Source organism: Octodon degus, unplaced genomic scaffold (genome assembly GCF_000260255.1).
Source record: "Octodon degus isolate 3935 unplaced genomic scaffold, OctDeg1.0 scaffold00192, whole genome shotgun sequence".
NCBI classification, from domain to species: domain Eukaryota; kingdom Metazoa; phylum Chordata; class Mammalia; order Rodentia; family Octodontidae; genus Octodon; species Octodon degus.
Window position 1 is genome coordinate 3,516,641 of NW_004524768.1, and position 16,801 is coordinate 3,533,441.

At 41.2% G+C, this 16,801-nt stretch overlaps 1 protein-coding gene across 2 annotated transcripts in view; it reads right to left on the bottom strand.

Annotated features, from left to right (window-relative positions):
* Auh (AU RNA binding methylglutaconyl-CoA hydratase) overlaps positions 1 to 12,473 on the bottom strand; it is a 187,173-nt gene extending 174,700 nt beyond the window's left edge. The window contains exon 1 of one of the 2 annotated variants that reach the window (XM_004644097.2): positions 12,185 to 12,437. In XM_004644097.2, the coding sequence (XP_004644154.1) occupies positions 12,185 to 12,437 (253 nt within the window). Of the gene's footprint in view, positions 1 to 12,184 lie in introns of both variants that reach the window. The other variant, XM_023704215.1, reaches the window with a different exon arrangement.
* Between the last annotated feature and the right edge of the window lie 4,328 nt (positions 12,474 to 16,801).

A 16,801-nucleotide genomic window follows, 5' to 3' on the forward strand; every position in this document is an offset into this window, starting at 1 on the left:
AGCTGACCATAAAAATAAATAAATAAATAAATAAATAAAGGAAACATTAATAAAAATAAAAAAGAGTGGAGTTTTACAAGAAAGAGTTCAAGGTCACTGGCTAACTTCAGAGTCTCTGAGCTTCAAGATGTCACAACACAAACTGCCAACACTAGACAACAAAGAGGAAGACTGAAAAACAAAAAAATGAACAAATGCAAGGATGAAGGGACAATTAAAAAGACATATAATAAGAATTCCAGGAGGAAAAGAAGGAATAAATGAATGTGAAATAACAATGGTTGATTATTTTCCTCAAATTAATGTCAGACATTAACCCACAGACCCAGGAAAGGTGGGAAAAAAAGTCAAGAAAAAATGAACACCAGCAATACCAAAACCTGGGCACATAATTTTCAAGCTACAGAACATCAAAGATAAATAAAAATCCTGGAAAAAAAAAAGAGAGGGAAATGAAACACCTCACCCAAAGAGGATTAAGTTAATAATAACAAAAATAACAACAACAACAATAATAATATAAGAGCTATATCCATCTACAGAAGCAGTCCCTATCATTTCGTGATTTCACAGCTATCCTGGAATCAAGCACGTATCTAACTGACATGTCTGTGCTGATACCAATGTGAACCAACCTGCTGTGCTGCCAGTCACATGGAAGTATAACACATAAGCAAGTACTGTACAAATGTCTTGAAAAACGTAATAACCATACTACTGGTTTATATGCTTTCTCTATTCTTTATCATCACTTTAGGGAGCACTACTATTTATAAAAATAATTTACTATGAAAAGAGTACATGCTGTGTTATGCCAGCAGCACCCAATGATATGCTTTACCATCTCCCAAACACATCATTTTCTTGAGCTTGACTTAAACTAACTGTTCAGCTCACTATGGGCCTAGAGGCCAAAGACAGTACCACCTAGATATGTGGCAGGCTATGTCATACAGATTTGTGACATTACATGCTATGTGCCCCAATGACAAAAAACTGCCCAGGGCTCAGTTCTCAGATTACCCATCTCCACCATTAAGTAACACATGCTTATATTTAAAGTACTGAGGAAAAAACATCAAACTGGAATTCTCAATACTGTAACACTATCCTTCAAAAATGAAGGATGAATACACCCTTTCTTAAATAAAAAAAAAGAAAATTTGAAGAAATACGTTGCCAGCAGACTTGCCCTGTAAGAAATTTTAGAAGAAACTTTTATAAAGAAAAAATTTTATAGGTCAGTAACTCCTATTTGCATAAAGAAAAGCATCATAGTAGAATAAAAATAAAGTTTTCCTTTTTCTTAATTGATCTAAGGAAACAGTCTGATCAAAACAGTAAGACTGGGGAGGGTTTGGTCCTGGGATATACCAAGTCCTAGGTTTGATCCCCAACACAGAACAAAAAAAAAAAAGCAACAAGTCCTTCAGTTACATGTGTTTGGGTACAAGTAAAACCGAGAGAAATGAGGTACTAAATAAAGGCTGGGATGCAACAGGGTGGTACAGCACTTTCCTTGCATAGATGCGGCATTTGTTTAGTTCAATGTCACACACGGCAAAATTAAAAAAAAAAAACAACACAAGAACAAATATAGATGACTGATACTCAGAAAAGACTGAATGTCTTCACAACACATATAGAAATTAACTGGACCTCTGGGAAGATGGTGGAGTAGTGAGCAGCAGTAAATCTGCTCCGAGATTTGGAGCTAGAGATGCTGAAATATACCAACATGGGGAACAGGAGAGGCGGATCCCTGGAATCCAGCAGAGAACTACGCAAAGAGAGGCCAGAGAGGAGGACCTCAATGGAGAAGAAGGAAGTGGCTAACAGCTCTTTCTGAATCCCAGCTCACAGCACGAGAGAGAAGGCTCACACTTACAGAGACATAGTGATCACCACTGACCCTAGAGGCCTCTACAAAGAAATGCACCAGAAAACAGCAGTGAATGCTGCAGCCTCAGTAGCTGATGAGTTGTTCCAGTTCAGACATCCTGAGGAGAGGCCAATTCGCCAGCCACCATTTGGAACGGAACTAGAAGAATCTGGGATTCAGAACAGCTATGGATTTGCTCCATCTACTGGCTCCCAATACGAGGGTGAGGTGCAGCTGTGGGAGACAGCCAGAACCAGGGAGCAAGAGGTAACTCAGTGTTTTGGACTAAACAACTCAGGTCCCAGCCTCATAGACAAAACTCAGAATCAGCCTGAACTTCAGTGCAGTTCAAAGTGCAGGACTGCTAGGATTATCCACCATCCCAACATAATTCTACTGTAGCCTTGCTGGGGTCAATCAGCATGGATCTGGGCTCTGTCAGTCCTCTTCGTTTGCCAGAAACAACAGATACAGACCCTAAAGTGTACATTTTTGTTCTCCCTTTCTTTGCCTTTTTTCTTCACTGTTTATTCTGATTTTTATATGAGTGTGAACACTGTTTCCAGTCTTTTGTTGTTGTTTTGTCCTGCTCTTATTTCACTTTCTTCTTTCTTTCCCTCCTGCTTTTCTCTATTTTTCTACTTACCCCTTTTAAATTTTCTCCTCTAAGAGTAAAATCACATTACTGTGGGGAAATCTACGGTATACAACTTTCTGGTTTGTTTCATATTTTGTTGTATTACTACAAATCTTGTACATACAGTAAAAGGTGGCAAATTAATAATCAGTTTGTCATAGTCTAAGCTGTGTTTCTTGCTACTGCTATTACAGATTGTACTGATTTAGCCAAGGTTACAGAGTAATTCTAGTCAGTTTTTCTTCCTTGTAAGCCAAGACCAAGATTGCCTGAGGGCTATAAACAAAACAGGGCCAAATAGCCAAGGGCTGGGCCAAATAGCAACTTCCCAATAAAATGAAGAAGTAGAATCTAACAGATTCAAAAGCCAAAAGCCAGCTACAGCTAGAAGACATCTCCAAAAAATATCCATTCGCTAAGGAACTCTCAACTCTCAAAACAAAGTTACCTACCATAACCAAGTTATAAGCATCAATATAGAAAGTTAACCTAAAAATTTTTTTAAAATAAAAATAAAGGAAAGAAAATAGAAAATGAGAACATATGGAAGCAAGGTGCAGCCCCTGACTTCCAGATTGAGTAAGGCAAATCCAGGGGGACAGCGAGGTTGAACAACTCCAAAGCCACCCACCTGGGCACTATGAAATGCTAACAGCAGATGTAATAAGGCAGACTAATGATGCACTAGAAAAAAGAAAAAAAAAAAAAAATAGGGCTGGCCAGATAGCCCATCAGAATAAAGTACCTGCTTAGGCAGAGCACAGTGGTCCCAGATAGCTCAGCAGTCTAAAGCATCAGCCAGAGAGCAGTGGCCAGGATTTGATATTCTGTATGCTGTGCCAGCCCTGCCCCCTGGGCGCGGTGAGATGTCAACTGAGACTGGGTGTGGTGGCGTGTGCCTATAATCCCGCACTTGGGAGGCTAAAAACAGGAGAATCACTATGAGTCCGATCTATGTAGTGAGACTAAACACAGAAAAGAAAAAAAAAAAAAAGGAAAACACGTTATTCTCTGCTGCATATAGGACATTCTCAAAAACAGATCACATGCTAGCTCATACGACATTTTTAGTAAAGGCAAAAGAACTGAAACTATCCATGTATATTATCAGGCTAGTGCAATGAAATTGGAAATCAATGGCAAAAGAAACCACAAAAATTACATAAACACATGGAAATTAAGTAACATCTTCCCAAACAAGCAATGGGTCACAGATGAAATTAAAGAATTTGATCCCCTAGCCTGTCAGCCAACCCCGCCTCTGGGGCATGCTGAGACAGCCATTGAGACTGGACATGGTGGTGTGCCTATAATCCCAGCACTTGGGAGGCTAAAAACAGGAAGGATCACTATGAGTCCAATCTGTGTAGTAAGACCCTGTACTAAATCATAAATAATAAAATAAAATAAAGAAATTTGATAGTTTCTACAATTAAACAGTAATGCCATCACAACATACCAGAATTTAATGAAATCAGTCCTACAAGGGCAATTTATACAATGAATGTACACATCAGAAAGAGTGAGCTCAAATAAACAACCTAATGCTGTACCTCACATTTCTAGAAAAAAGAAGAGTGTCCATCATTTTATTTCTATGGAATAGTTAGAAGACAGATTATTGGTTTCCAGAGGTTAGGGGAGAAGGAAATGGAAGAAGAGGAATGAAAAGGTTTATTCTGTGAGTTTCGGAGAGGGATACAAAAGTGTTCTGGAATTAGATAATGGTAGTTATTGGACAACATATTGGATGAACAAAAAAAATACTAAATTATAAACTTACAAGGTTTCAAATGGTAAATCTGGTGTTATGTGAATTTCACCTTAACTTACAAAAGAAGATGGGAGAAGCAAACTTGAAGAGAACAAGCAAGAGGCACCCCAGAGGTCTGTCAGAGGGACGACATCATAAGGTAGTGGTGGTGATAGAAGCAGGATGATTCCAGAGATATAACAAAAGCAGTGTCAACATAGGGGTTATCAATGATACAGGAGTGTGGTTTATAGTCATTTTACACATAAAGCATCTAGCAGCTATGATGAGGACAATCCTACTATCATGGTATTTCAAGACATAAAGGGACGCTATAAATGCCAGAAACTGGAAGGCAAAGACAGAACAGGAGAGCAAATTTTCTCTTATATCAAGAGAAGTCCAGGGCCTGGGGAGATAGCTCAACAGAGTAAGCACTTGCCTGGCAAGCGCAGGGTCCTGGAGTTCAATCCCCAGTACTGAAAAAAAAAAAAAAAAAAAAGTCCAAATAGCTATTATCCATAAAAATAAAGTAGATAACACAAATTGGAAAGATAATGAATGTAGAGAGCAGCTGAAGCTGGAGACTGACCACACATACAAGCCTTTGGCAAGCCAGTCCTGAGAACAAAGAGTAACTGACTTAAGCCATGTGAGCAAACTGCACCAGTCCAGAGAACACCAGGCACCTAGGCAATCCAAGCAATGGGCTGCTGGGCAAAGGGGTGTCACATGACATCAACTTGCCAAATATATAAATAAACATGCTATGGTGGATGAATAGTTTTCTTTCCTCCCATCTGGAGGGAAGGCTCCACCTGATCCCAGATTTCTGTATCTTGTCTTCATTTCTTCACCTTCTCGTCATCCTTCCTGATCCTCACCCTGGGGAAGTTGGAGAGTCACACAGGTTGTGGAAAGTGCATAAAATTACTTATAGAAAGAACTCAAGAGATGTTCAATGTCTTTAATTTTGAAGAAAGAGCCTAAAAGTGAAGGCATGGCACATTTCTCTAATATTAGTTTTGTAATTTCATCATAAGGACAAATAATACTTTCACTTCTAAAATTTTGCACAATTTAATAACCAATATTACTAACTAATTAATTAGTAAACTAGCCAATGAAAAATGCTGGCAGAAAGAACACTTTTTACAAGACATATATAATTCAAATTCTTGAAAAAAAAAAAAAAAAGCCCACAAAAGTAGTAACAACCCACACAAAAAATACAAAAAAAAAAAAAAAAGCCCACAAAAGTAGTAACAACCCACACAAAAAATACACTGACATGATCTGAGTTCCTCACAATGAGATAAGCACAAGTATTGTGGCAATCCTGATGCAGCCCACTATAAGAAAAATCTAAACAGTCAGTAGCCCAGAAAACCCAAAAGAATCAAATAAAAAATCAGCACTAATAAAAAGCATTGTTTAAAAAGACATGAAATTAAGCTAGGTGTGCTGGTATACACCTGCAATCCCAGAAGGCTATGGCAGGACTGTTACAAGTATCAGGCCAGTCTGGGTACACAGTGAGTTCAAGATCAGCCGGAACTACAGAGCAAGACTGTCTCAAACAAATAAGCAAAAGACATGAAATCAGGGCTGGCGAGATAGCTCAGCAGACTAAGCACCTGCCTAGGCAAGCACAGGGACTTGGATTCCATCCCCAGCACCACATGCAGTGCTGGCCCCACCCCTAGTTGTGCTGAGCTGGTGACAAGGTTCGGGCACAGTGGCACACACCTATAATCCCAGCTCTGGGGAGGCTGAAAACAGAATCACTACAAGTGTGAGCTGTGTAAGGAGAACCTATACCAAATACACACATGAAATTAACATATCCAGAGAAACTAACATATAGGAGAGTGTGAGTGAGGAAAAATGAAGGAAGACTTACATGGATAAAACATCTCATTTCTGTTAACAATAAGAAAGGAAAGAAGGAAGCAGACTGCAGAGCAGGATGGCAGACACACACTAAGCAAGAACTCTGCAAATCCTACTGCGGGACATGTCTTAAAACTAAAACACACCTGTAATCCCAGCACTTGGAAGCCTGAAGCAGAATCGCTACCACTTCTGGCCCAATCTGGGCTACATCAGTGAGTTCAAGAATAGCCTAGAACATACCAAGGCCTTGTCTCAAGAAACAAACAAAAAGACCAAAATACAAAAAAAGTAGACTTGAAAATGAAAACACACACCATGTTCTTACATAGGGAAAAATAACATAAATACTTACCTAATTTATAGACTCAACACAATCCCAATTCTGAAACTACAGATGCTAATGTTCATATGGAAAAATAATGTAGGAAAAGTGCCCTTCCAAAACAAAAAAGCAAAGGTAAAGGAGGGACGGACCAGCCCTACCATATACTAAAACACAACTTTGTATCTTAATTAACATAACATTAGACGTAAAATACATATTAAGTGATAGTAAAACAATGAAAATTTGGTTAACTTTACATTAAATTGGCTTTTCAAATCAGTAGGAAAAAGATGAACAAATGGGGGTAGGACAACCTGGTGCCTATTTGAAAAAAGATAAAGTGGTGCTACATTATGCAGCAAACCAAAATCATTCTCTCAGCAACTCCAATTTGGTAAATTTCTGCTACCCTTTTCTAAATGCCAAGTTTTCCTCTCCCCTACTACCAAACATCCCTTTGACATCATGAATTCTTTATGTGACACCTATGATCCGCTAGCATCATGATGCCTCTGAATGTTCCAATGATCCTCTCAGAGGCCACTGCCATACCCTTTAAATATCACTGTCAGTACCTAAGCATTTGCTTATTTCTGAACTCAAGAACATTGTCCAGGTTCCTGTTATATTTTTCCTGTTTCTGACACAAAAGCAGCCATTTCTTTCAACAGCACTGGCTTACTTTAGTTAGAAAGCCATATTAAGAAACCATGATCCAGGTATTAAATATCTTCACTATTACAGTAGCATCATGGCTTTTAGATCATTTAAATGCACAAAATAGGAGATGTGTTGATACAACATGCTTACGGTTTTTTGGGTTACTTGAAATCATAAATGTATCCTTACAGCTCTAATTCAAATATACTAACAGGTTTCACAGACACTGTGTGTTCTTCATTCTATATTTGTACCTTTCCCTTCCGCTATAATGAAAAATCTCATTCCCCAAAACAATACTTTTCATTTGCTCTGTCCTACAGTAAAGACAAAATTATATTAAGAAATATAACTACCTCTGCTAACAACTTACTATATAAAATTCACAATTCTTTTTTATTTTTAATTCCTAAATTTTAAGACTTAAAGGTAACAATTCTTTACAAATATAGAACTATGTATAGGTGACTCTAGTTACAGAAGAGAAATGAAGCCAAAAACTAAAACTTGACCCAGGTCTATCACCATGCACTAAGCTAAAGTCAAAATGGATTAAAGATCTAAACATTAAAATAGAAACACTAAATCTCCTAGAAGAGAAAGTAGGAGTAACTCTTGAAGACATAGGAGTAGGCAAAGACTTCATAAACAAAAATCAAATCGCACGGGAAACACTTGAAAAAATTAACAACTGGGACCTCCTCCTCTTATAGAGAAGTTTTTGCACGTCTAAAGAAATTACCAAAAAAAATAAAATAAATAAAATTAAATTAAAAAAATAAAAATAAAGAAATTACCAACAAAGTGAAAAGACAACCCACAAATTTGGAAAAAATCTTGACAAGTAAGTACTCAGACAAAGGTCTGCTCTCTAGAATTTATAAAGAACTAAAAAACACTAGGGCCACAAAATTTAAAGACCCAATCCAGAAATGGGTATCCAAGATGAACACATGCTTCTCAGAGGATGAAATTAAAGAAGCGAATAAATATGAAAAAATGTTCCACATCACTAGCCATCTGTGAAATGCAAATTAAAACACTGACATAACATCTCACCCCAGAAAGAATGGCTATCATAAAGAAATCACCCAACAACAAATATTGGAGAGGCTGTGGGGAAAGAAGAACCCTTCTCCACTGCTGGTGGGAATGTAGACTGGTGCAACCATTATGAGAATCTGTGTGGAGACTCCTTAGAAAACTACGATTGAAAATCCCATTTAAACCATCAATTCCCCTACTGGGAAATTTCCCAGATCTGAAAACATCATATCATAGTGATATATGTGTACCTATGTTTATAGCAGCACAATTTGTGATAGCCAAATCTTGGAAACAACCAAGATGCCCGTCATCTGAGGAATGGATAAAAAAGATGTGGTATTTTTATACAATGGAGTATTACTCAGCTATAAAGAATGATAAACTCAAACCCTTTATATTTAAGTAGATGCCACTTGAAGATATATTCATAAATGAAATAAACCAGACACACATGTAAATATCATACAGTTTCCCTAGTATAAGATCTCAAAAGAAGAAATACAAATAGAAAGGTATAATACAATTAAAAGGAAAGAAAGAACTTGAGGACTAGACAATGAAAAGAGAGCAAGGAGAAGAGCTAGGAAACATGACAGAGGCAAGCCATACAGTTATATGTACAAGATGGGTAAGGCAATGATCCTGAGAATCTTCAGATTTTCGAATCTAGCAATTAATTGGAAGGATTCTCACCCTGACTAACTATTTATATACTGACACCTGTGAACTAAACAACTGCACTGAAAATGGCAATTTGTAAGAGTAGGTTCATGCTTGGAGTGCCTGTCAATCTGGTCTTCTGAATACGTGCTGCTTGTCATGACATGCCAGTTGCTGCCGTGCTGTATATGGGGTAGATGATTGTTTAAAAAGTAAGGGGGTGGTAAATGAAGGCAGAAGACAGGAAAAGGAGTATTGTAGGACTGTCCTGCTACAATGCTCTATATGGTTAGATTTCTAGACTTACGTGTAAACATATATAGTTCTTTATTCCTATTTTTTAAATATACTTTACTTTTTTAATTTTTTTGGTCATATTCTGTAGGGACTTAAGTTTAACATATCAATGCTTGATGAAAAATACCTGTTCTATGTTATGCCTAAGATGTTTGATATTCAGACAGATAGTGAGGTTAAGCTCAACAGCCTAGGTTGTATACTAATAACAATAAGCTCATCTTATGGAGGGTTAACAATCTAAGTTTGCAGACTTAAAATTAGAGAAAAAGGAGGGCCACAAGGAAAGCCAACATTTTGGTCCTAGCCTCCCAAGGTCAATTAAGCCTTAGGACATATGAGAACCTGTACTATAACATCATGTAACTCAGTTGTGTTCCAAAATTTTCTGATCAAGGAGATTATGGGGCCAAAGAGGAAAGTGATCAACGATGTAGAGTGTGCTTAAGGAGAGTCACATGGAGAGAAAACATTTTCTCAGGCTTTCACAGAGAGCAAATTGGCCAAGCAATGGCCGTGACTCATTCACATGGCTGACACTGACAAAGGATCTCCAATCAGAGCTGGGGAGGGTGTGAAAGGAAAGCCAAGGCACACAGAGTAAAGCAATGGTACACTGTGAAGTCTTCAGATTATGGTAGATGAATTGTATCTCAGAGTAGAAAATATGGACATATATCTAAGTATCTACCTTTTCTAAAATATAAGTTACATAATCATAAAATATATAAAAATGCACCTTTTAGAACCTGAAAAAAAGACATACCACAGACTGCTGCAGCAGTCCACTGGAACAGCATGGGGAAGACTGGTATAGAAAAAGAACCTGGAAAGGTCTCCCAGACACTTGGGAAGATGGGATCATGTCCTGAATGTGCTGCAGGAGGAGGCAGAGATCAAGAATGACTCTGCACCATGCCTTTGCATCTGTTTCTGCCAGAAGGTTTTCAAACATTATCTTTGAAATACCCCACAATTACAGCAGCAGACCAACGGGTTAAGGAGAGGCAGGCTGGCAGAGGAAAGGGAGGGATTATCCCAGGAGGACACAAAAAACCAGCAGGAAAAGGCAAAGCCTAGATTCAGTGGCAGAGAAATGGACTTGTGAGGCCTAATGGTTGGGAAGGTTTTGCAGGTAATAGAGATCCATTATCAGTTTTTAACTGAGCAAGCAATGATTCTTAGGCCTCAAAGAGACAATCCCAGTACTAATGCAAGGAATATACTGGGAAGGAGAATGACTGGAGGCCAAGAGACCTATGAAAAGGTGAGAAGAGATCTCTTCAAGGTATGACCAGGACTCCTGCTCTAAAATGCTGTAGGATAGGCAGTCATGAAAAAAAAATTACCACCTAAGAAACAAGGCTACAGGACTGCATACCCTCTGTAACCACTCAAATGTGGAATTGCCAAAGCAGAAGCAGCTGTGCACTGTGCCCACTTCCATCTCCCTAAAGGACTGCAGGCCCATTTGGGAGCATCTGTATCCCAGGTGACCTCTTGTATTTCCTACAGGGTGCTGAGAAGACCAAATTTTGCATTTGCCTCTATGAGAAACAAAGGCACAAGGAGATTCCCCCACCTGTAACACCTAAGACTTCATATTTTTCTTCCCACTACTTATGTCTGTGCAGGGGTAAAGCAAAGCAAAGTGTAAGTAACAGTAACCAAGCATGCCTAGTCATTGTTGCCAATCCTTAAAGTAGGCTGTGTTAATTTTCTAGATTTAAGAAAACCATCCTAATAGCTAGTGGTGACATTACAGATAAGCTAAAATACTTGAAATTATTATCTTCTATGTTCTGGTTTCTTTTTTTCTTTTTTATGGTCCCCTCAGATCTTAACTTTTCCACACATTTTGTGCAAATTAACTTTTGATTTGCATTCATTGAAACACACATAATGCAGTACACATGACTAGCTATCCTTACATGCCCTCTGTGCCTAACACACGGTTGGTACATCTAATGCAACTGAAATCCAGCACGCTAGGCACACCCAGGATTGTGGAACTATGGCTTCAGGACCCGATAACCTCTCAGCTAAGTTTCTTACTGTTCTGCAGGCCACACCACAAACCACACCTGCCTTAAAAGTATTTACCAAACACACATGTCCACATCGCCATCACTTTGACCATTCCTTTCTTTCTGACCGGAATAAACACCAAGAAATAAAATAACTACATACTGCTAAGCATCCACTATGGGCTAGAAGCTTAGCAGGCACAGTAACAATGTCATCAAATCTTCATACAATCTTGTAAAACTGGTACTATTTTTCCTAGACACGAGACAGCTAAAATGCAGGGAAATTTATCCAGAACCGCTCCCTATCCACTGTGTTAAATACTGCCTCGGAATCTCTCAGCGGCCAAACCGTCCAAGTACTGAAGCTCTCTGTTCTTGACAAGCCTTTAAAGTGAGCATCTCCAGATCTTCTTCACTATACTTCCAAGTGCTTAATCTTGACGGACTCGTTTTTCACTTTTGCCTACTGGAGTACAGGTGATCAATAAGCGCGTGCCAAAATTAAGTACCTGGCCCTCTGGCCTAACCCGAACTCTGCGCCGCTCCACCCTTTGCGACCCCTTCCGCTCTTCCCAGTTAGGCGGGCAAAAGCAGCCTCGCTTCCCCGTCAGCGCCCGCCCCGCCGCTCACCCTCCGTCCAGGCCTCGCACCTCCGCATCGTCCTGCCCTGGCACCTGCTTCCCCCGACTCGGGCAACTCAAGGGCAACATCAACCTCATCCATACTCTGCCCCCCGGGCTCAGCAAGACAAGAAGTGCTCAGAATCACTTCACTGAAGTGAAACAAAACTAACTTCCTAAGATAAAATGGACTCGGGAAAAACTGCTTTCCGGGCCGGGCTCTCAGAAGGGAAGGGCATCCTCCTCGCGGCAGCTCCGCAACCGCACGGCCCAGGCCCGCGCCGCCCGACGCGACCTTGAGGCGCGGCTCCGGGCAGGTGCGCGCGGCCCGGATGCAAGCGCGGGGTGCAGCCCTGACCGCCGCGCCCGCCGCTCACCGCGGTTCTCCTCCTCCAGCTGCCGCACCCGCAGCTCGTCCTCGCTCTTCACGTCAGAGCTGTAGCCCCTCCGCGGGACGGGACCCCCGGCCGGAGGCGCCCAGGCCCGGGCCCACAATACCGGGCCCACCCGCCGGGCACCCCACGAGCCGGACAACCTCCAGCCGTGGCCAAGGCGAGAGCAACCCGCGGCCACCCAGCGAGCGCGGCCGGCCTGCACGCTGCCCAGAGTGCACGGGACCGCCGCCGCCATGTTGTCTGTTTACAGTGTGGGTCCAATTGCCGCTCCGCCCCCGCCCGACTCCAAAGCGCACGCGCACACGGCCCGCCCGGCGTCCACCACGCCTCCTAGCCCCGCCCCCGGCGCCCGGCAGGCTTCTGGCCCCGCCCCCGGCGTCCGGCACGCCTCCTGGCCCCGCCCCCGGCGTTCGGCACGCCCTCCTGGTCTGGTCCGCGCCCCCTCACCACACCCAGGCCGCGTGCTGGGACTGTCAGCCTGAAAGGGAAAACGTGGTTTCTCAAACTGCAGCAGTATTCCAAACCACCCACAATCGCCAGCATGAACTCTTTGGGCTAAGCCATAGGGTCATTTTGTTAAACAAGCCGCGAAAGTGACCTAAGGCGTTGTGCTTAGGTTCGGTTGCAAAATGTGACTGCCTAATAATGGGGCACTGCTTGATTCTGAGTCCCAGTTCCCTTAAACCTGCCTAGTAGACCTCAGCTACATGCCCTCCCTGGCACTCAGGAGCAGGTTAGGGGACAGCAGAGGAGGAAAAAAGCCCTGCGGCCTGCAGGTGGTCCGTCCTGGAGAAACCGTCTGGAACAGAGCCAGCATCTCAGCAAGGGGTGTCCGAACCCTGAACACCAATTTTGAGAAATTCCCGCCCTGTGTCAGTTCTCAGATCTCCACAAAAAAGGCACACTAGGGAAAACACGCTGTTTTGTGCATATTCCTATTGCCACACACGTTCTGCGGTTGTTGCTTGTGCCTTGCATCCACCTGCTCAGCCTTTAGTCAAAGGAGGAAGTAAGAGCCAAGTGAATTCTCTATTGCCTCTGCAGTTGGAATAAGGTTGACTGCAGCTTTGATTGTGTCTTTTGTGAAGTGCCATGGGAGAAATTCTTCTTAGGCCGAAGAAAAATTGCTTCTTTGCTATTTCTGCTCTTTTCTGACCATGTCTGCTGTGACTGCTAGGCATTGAGGTTTTACTGTTATAGTTTCTTTCTAATTTGGTTTTGAGGTCTCTCCCTTGAGGTAGAGGACAAGTCTGGAGGTGACTGGCAAGTCAATCAGCAGAAGAAGGAGAGAAAGAACTTGGGAAAGGACTGATGGCACTGCAGTCTTTACTGGAGTTCAGGGAATTACCTAGAAAGTTTCCCATGAGTAGTTGTAACAGGTAGGTTGAGAGCTAGTAGGCAACTTTCATGGAGTCCCCTGATGACTACCTGCTGTTCATATCATGTGGGTCCATGGAAAGAATGCAATAGATTGTATCTTGCTGTCACCAGAAGCTAGTTTTATAAAACTGTTATGGCTTGTACCTAGATGTCTCCCTAAAGCCTCATGAGCTCATGGGTGGGGCTTTCCAGAAGTGCTGAATCTGGGGTGTGAATATGGATTAAGTGTGTATAGTCTACTGATTGGTTTAGCATAGTTTTGGATATAGATATTGAGAAGGCCCACTTTAGGTGTGGCTAAAACCAACCAATAGGCTTGTAGCTTGGATGAGATAAAAGAGAAAGGAAGGCTCACTGCATTTGTCTACTCTGCCATGGACTGTTTCTCCTCTGCCATGCTCTTCTGCCATGTAGCCCTGTCTTGGAGCCAGCCGACTATGGACCAAAACTTCTACAAACTGTGAGCCAAACAAATCTTTTCTCTTTCAATGTCAGGTATTTTGTCACAGCAATGAGGAAGCAGCTAAGACAAAGACGTCTGGATCCACTGTAGTGATGCACCGGAAGGAGGTAAAGAGCTAGATGTTGTGTCAAGAGTGACTGAGCACTGCTTCTGGCTTAAAAAAATTGAATTGAACATATTCCAGATGGATGCCAAGGCAACACAAAATCATAAGAATTTTCTATACTAGATTAAAAAAATGAAAAAGAAATGGTTTCCAAGTCCAATTCTCTTGCCTCAATCACCCAAGTAGGTGGAATTGCAGGCATGCATTGTCAAGCCCAGTGGAGATTAAATTTTTTATTTACAGCTCAACCATTGCAGTTATTGTAGCTATTTCATTACAGCATTGTCCACTTGTGTTGGTCCCTAAGTACTTTTGACACTATAATATTGGCTCAACAATGGATTGTGAACTTAAAGGAGATATAAGAAACACCTGACATAGCTACCTAAGATAAAAGAGTATTCTGAACCTGGTTTTCCATGCATAATCCAAGCCCTGAGGAGGGAGGATCACAAGTTCAAGTGCTACCTGGCCAACTCACTGAGACCCTGTCCAAAAATAAGAAATACAAAAGACTGAGAATGTAGCTTAGTGCTTTGGCTGTGGATTCAATCTCCAGCAATACAAAAATATAAAATAACCTTAGGAAATATTTTTTAAGAAAAGTAATCGTAAATTGCTTGGATTAGAAAAGAAAAAAAGAGTAGCAATGACTGCCTAGAACCTGGTGGGAAAATACAACATAGTAACACTATCTAACACTTGTGAGTTTACCCCTATTTGGAGAAGTCACGTTGATATTCCAGGTCGGTTACTGTCTCAGTTACTTTTCTTGTTGCTGAAACAAAACACCTGACAACTAAAGTTGAAAGAGAAAAGGTTTATTGTGGCTCATAGTTTATAGAGGTTTCAGTCCACAGTTGTCTAGTTCCAAAACAATGTGGCATAACAGCGGGACACTGCAGAGGAAAAATAGTCCACAGCAAAACAGGCAGGAAGTGGCCAGCAGCAGCAGTAAGTCTGCTTTCCCTCTGTCCCTTTGTAGTCCATCCCGGCTATGGTACCACCCACACCCAAGGTGGGGCTCCCATTATCCACATTAAACCAATCAGTGGACCAATTCAGTACCATACACTCGTAATCCCCACTGTCATATCCCCTAGATTCAGCCAGCTCCCTATAAGCACATGAGGCTTTGGGGAACCTCTAGATACAGTACAATCCATAACGAAGTCAAAAAATGATTTTCTTTTTTGTTGCTGGGAAACGAACCCTGAGCCTTGAACATATTAAGCATATACTCTGTCACTGAAATATACCCCAATGCCAAAAGTTGTTTCTTAAAAGTCAATGTAAGTAATAGATGACACAACAACCTTTACAGCCTATTAAGGCAGACAACAAGTTGAGAATTGTCAGATATCAGGGATTTAGAAAATTATAAATCAAACAGACATGCTTTAGATCAGGTATATAACTGCATCATTTTGAGACACCAGAGAGTTAAATACTTTATGCTTCTGCATCCTATTCTATGGAATAGCTAGTGTATCTATTATAACTCACGAATTCTTTACCTTCAGTTCCTTCATTTATGAGATAAGGATAATTATGCCCACTCTACTGAGTTGATGGAATATGCATGTAACACAATTGGCACCAGGAAATGAATACACAATAGATAATATTAGCTATCCTGTGCCGACTTCCTTTTTAGCTTACTCTAATCATCCAGACATCTTGTTTTATGTCATGTCCAGAAAGCTTTGAAGTTGGCATTGTCATCCTGATTTTTATGTTTAAGGTTAAGTTACTTACCGGAACTGGCAGCTAGGAAGCCATGGAGCTGGACTTCAAATCCCAGTGTGTCTGACCCAAAGCTGCTGTTCTTAATCACTGTTTTTCATAGCCTTGCAATAAATGTTAGGCACTCAATAAAATTTAGTTCCCTCTAGTTCCTGTCTACTTTTCAGCAAAAGATTATCAGGTATAAAACAGGAATAGTATGTACCCAATTGTTGAAAGGAAAACTGGAAAAGCTAAGGTATTCAGAGAATGACACCAAGGAATCTTCTTACATAAATTTAAATTATGACCATCTCCTTAAAGGATAGGGAACTTTGTCTCCATCCAACTCTTAGGCAACAGACCAACTACTACCTTCATCTTTTCCTAATGTTCATTTCAAGGTAAAATTAAAGGAGTATGTCTCATAAAATGTCAATCATTTTTCTTATGACTGAGACACAATAGCCATACTCCCAAATTAAAGGAGCAAAGTTTTATTTGGCTCAGAGTTTGTAGAGGTTTCAGCACACAGTTGTGTGGCTGCAAGACATGGTGAATAGTAGAAGAGCCTAGTCAAGGAAAAAACAGTCCATGGCAGGGTCAGCCAGAAGTAGCATCAAGGGATGAGCCAGGAAAGAAAATAGATCTGTGTAGGCGGCAGCTCCATGACTTCCGCCTCCAACCAGACCCCACCTCCTAACATCAAGCCAGTCACCCCACCCCCATAGTCCAGTCACCTCCCTAAGGTCCTCTCTGTCATGGTGTGTTGCTCAAGGAGGCCTTCTAGACGTAAACCCCAACAGTGTGCAACAGAGCAGAGCCAACAGTGAGCTCCTGGGAATAGCTAACCCACAGAGCAGTCATTGTGAACACATGGAATAGGAAAAGATGATGAGGGAAGTACAACAATTCCCTATTAATC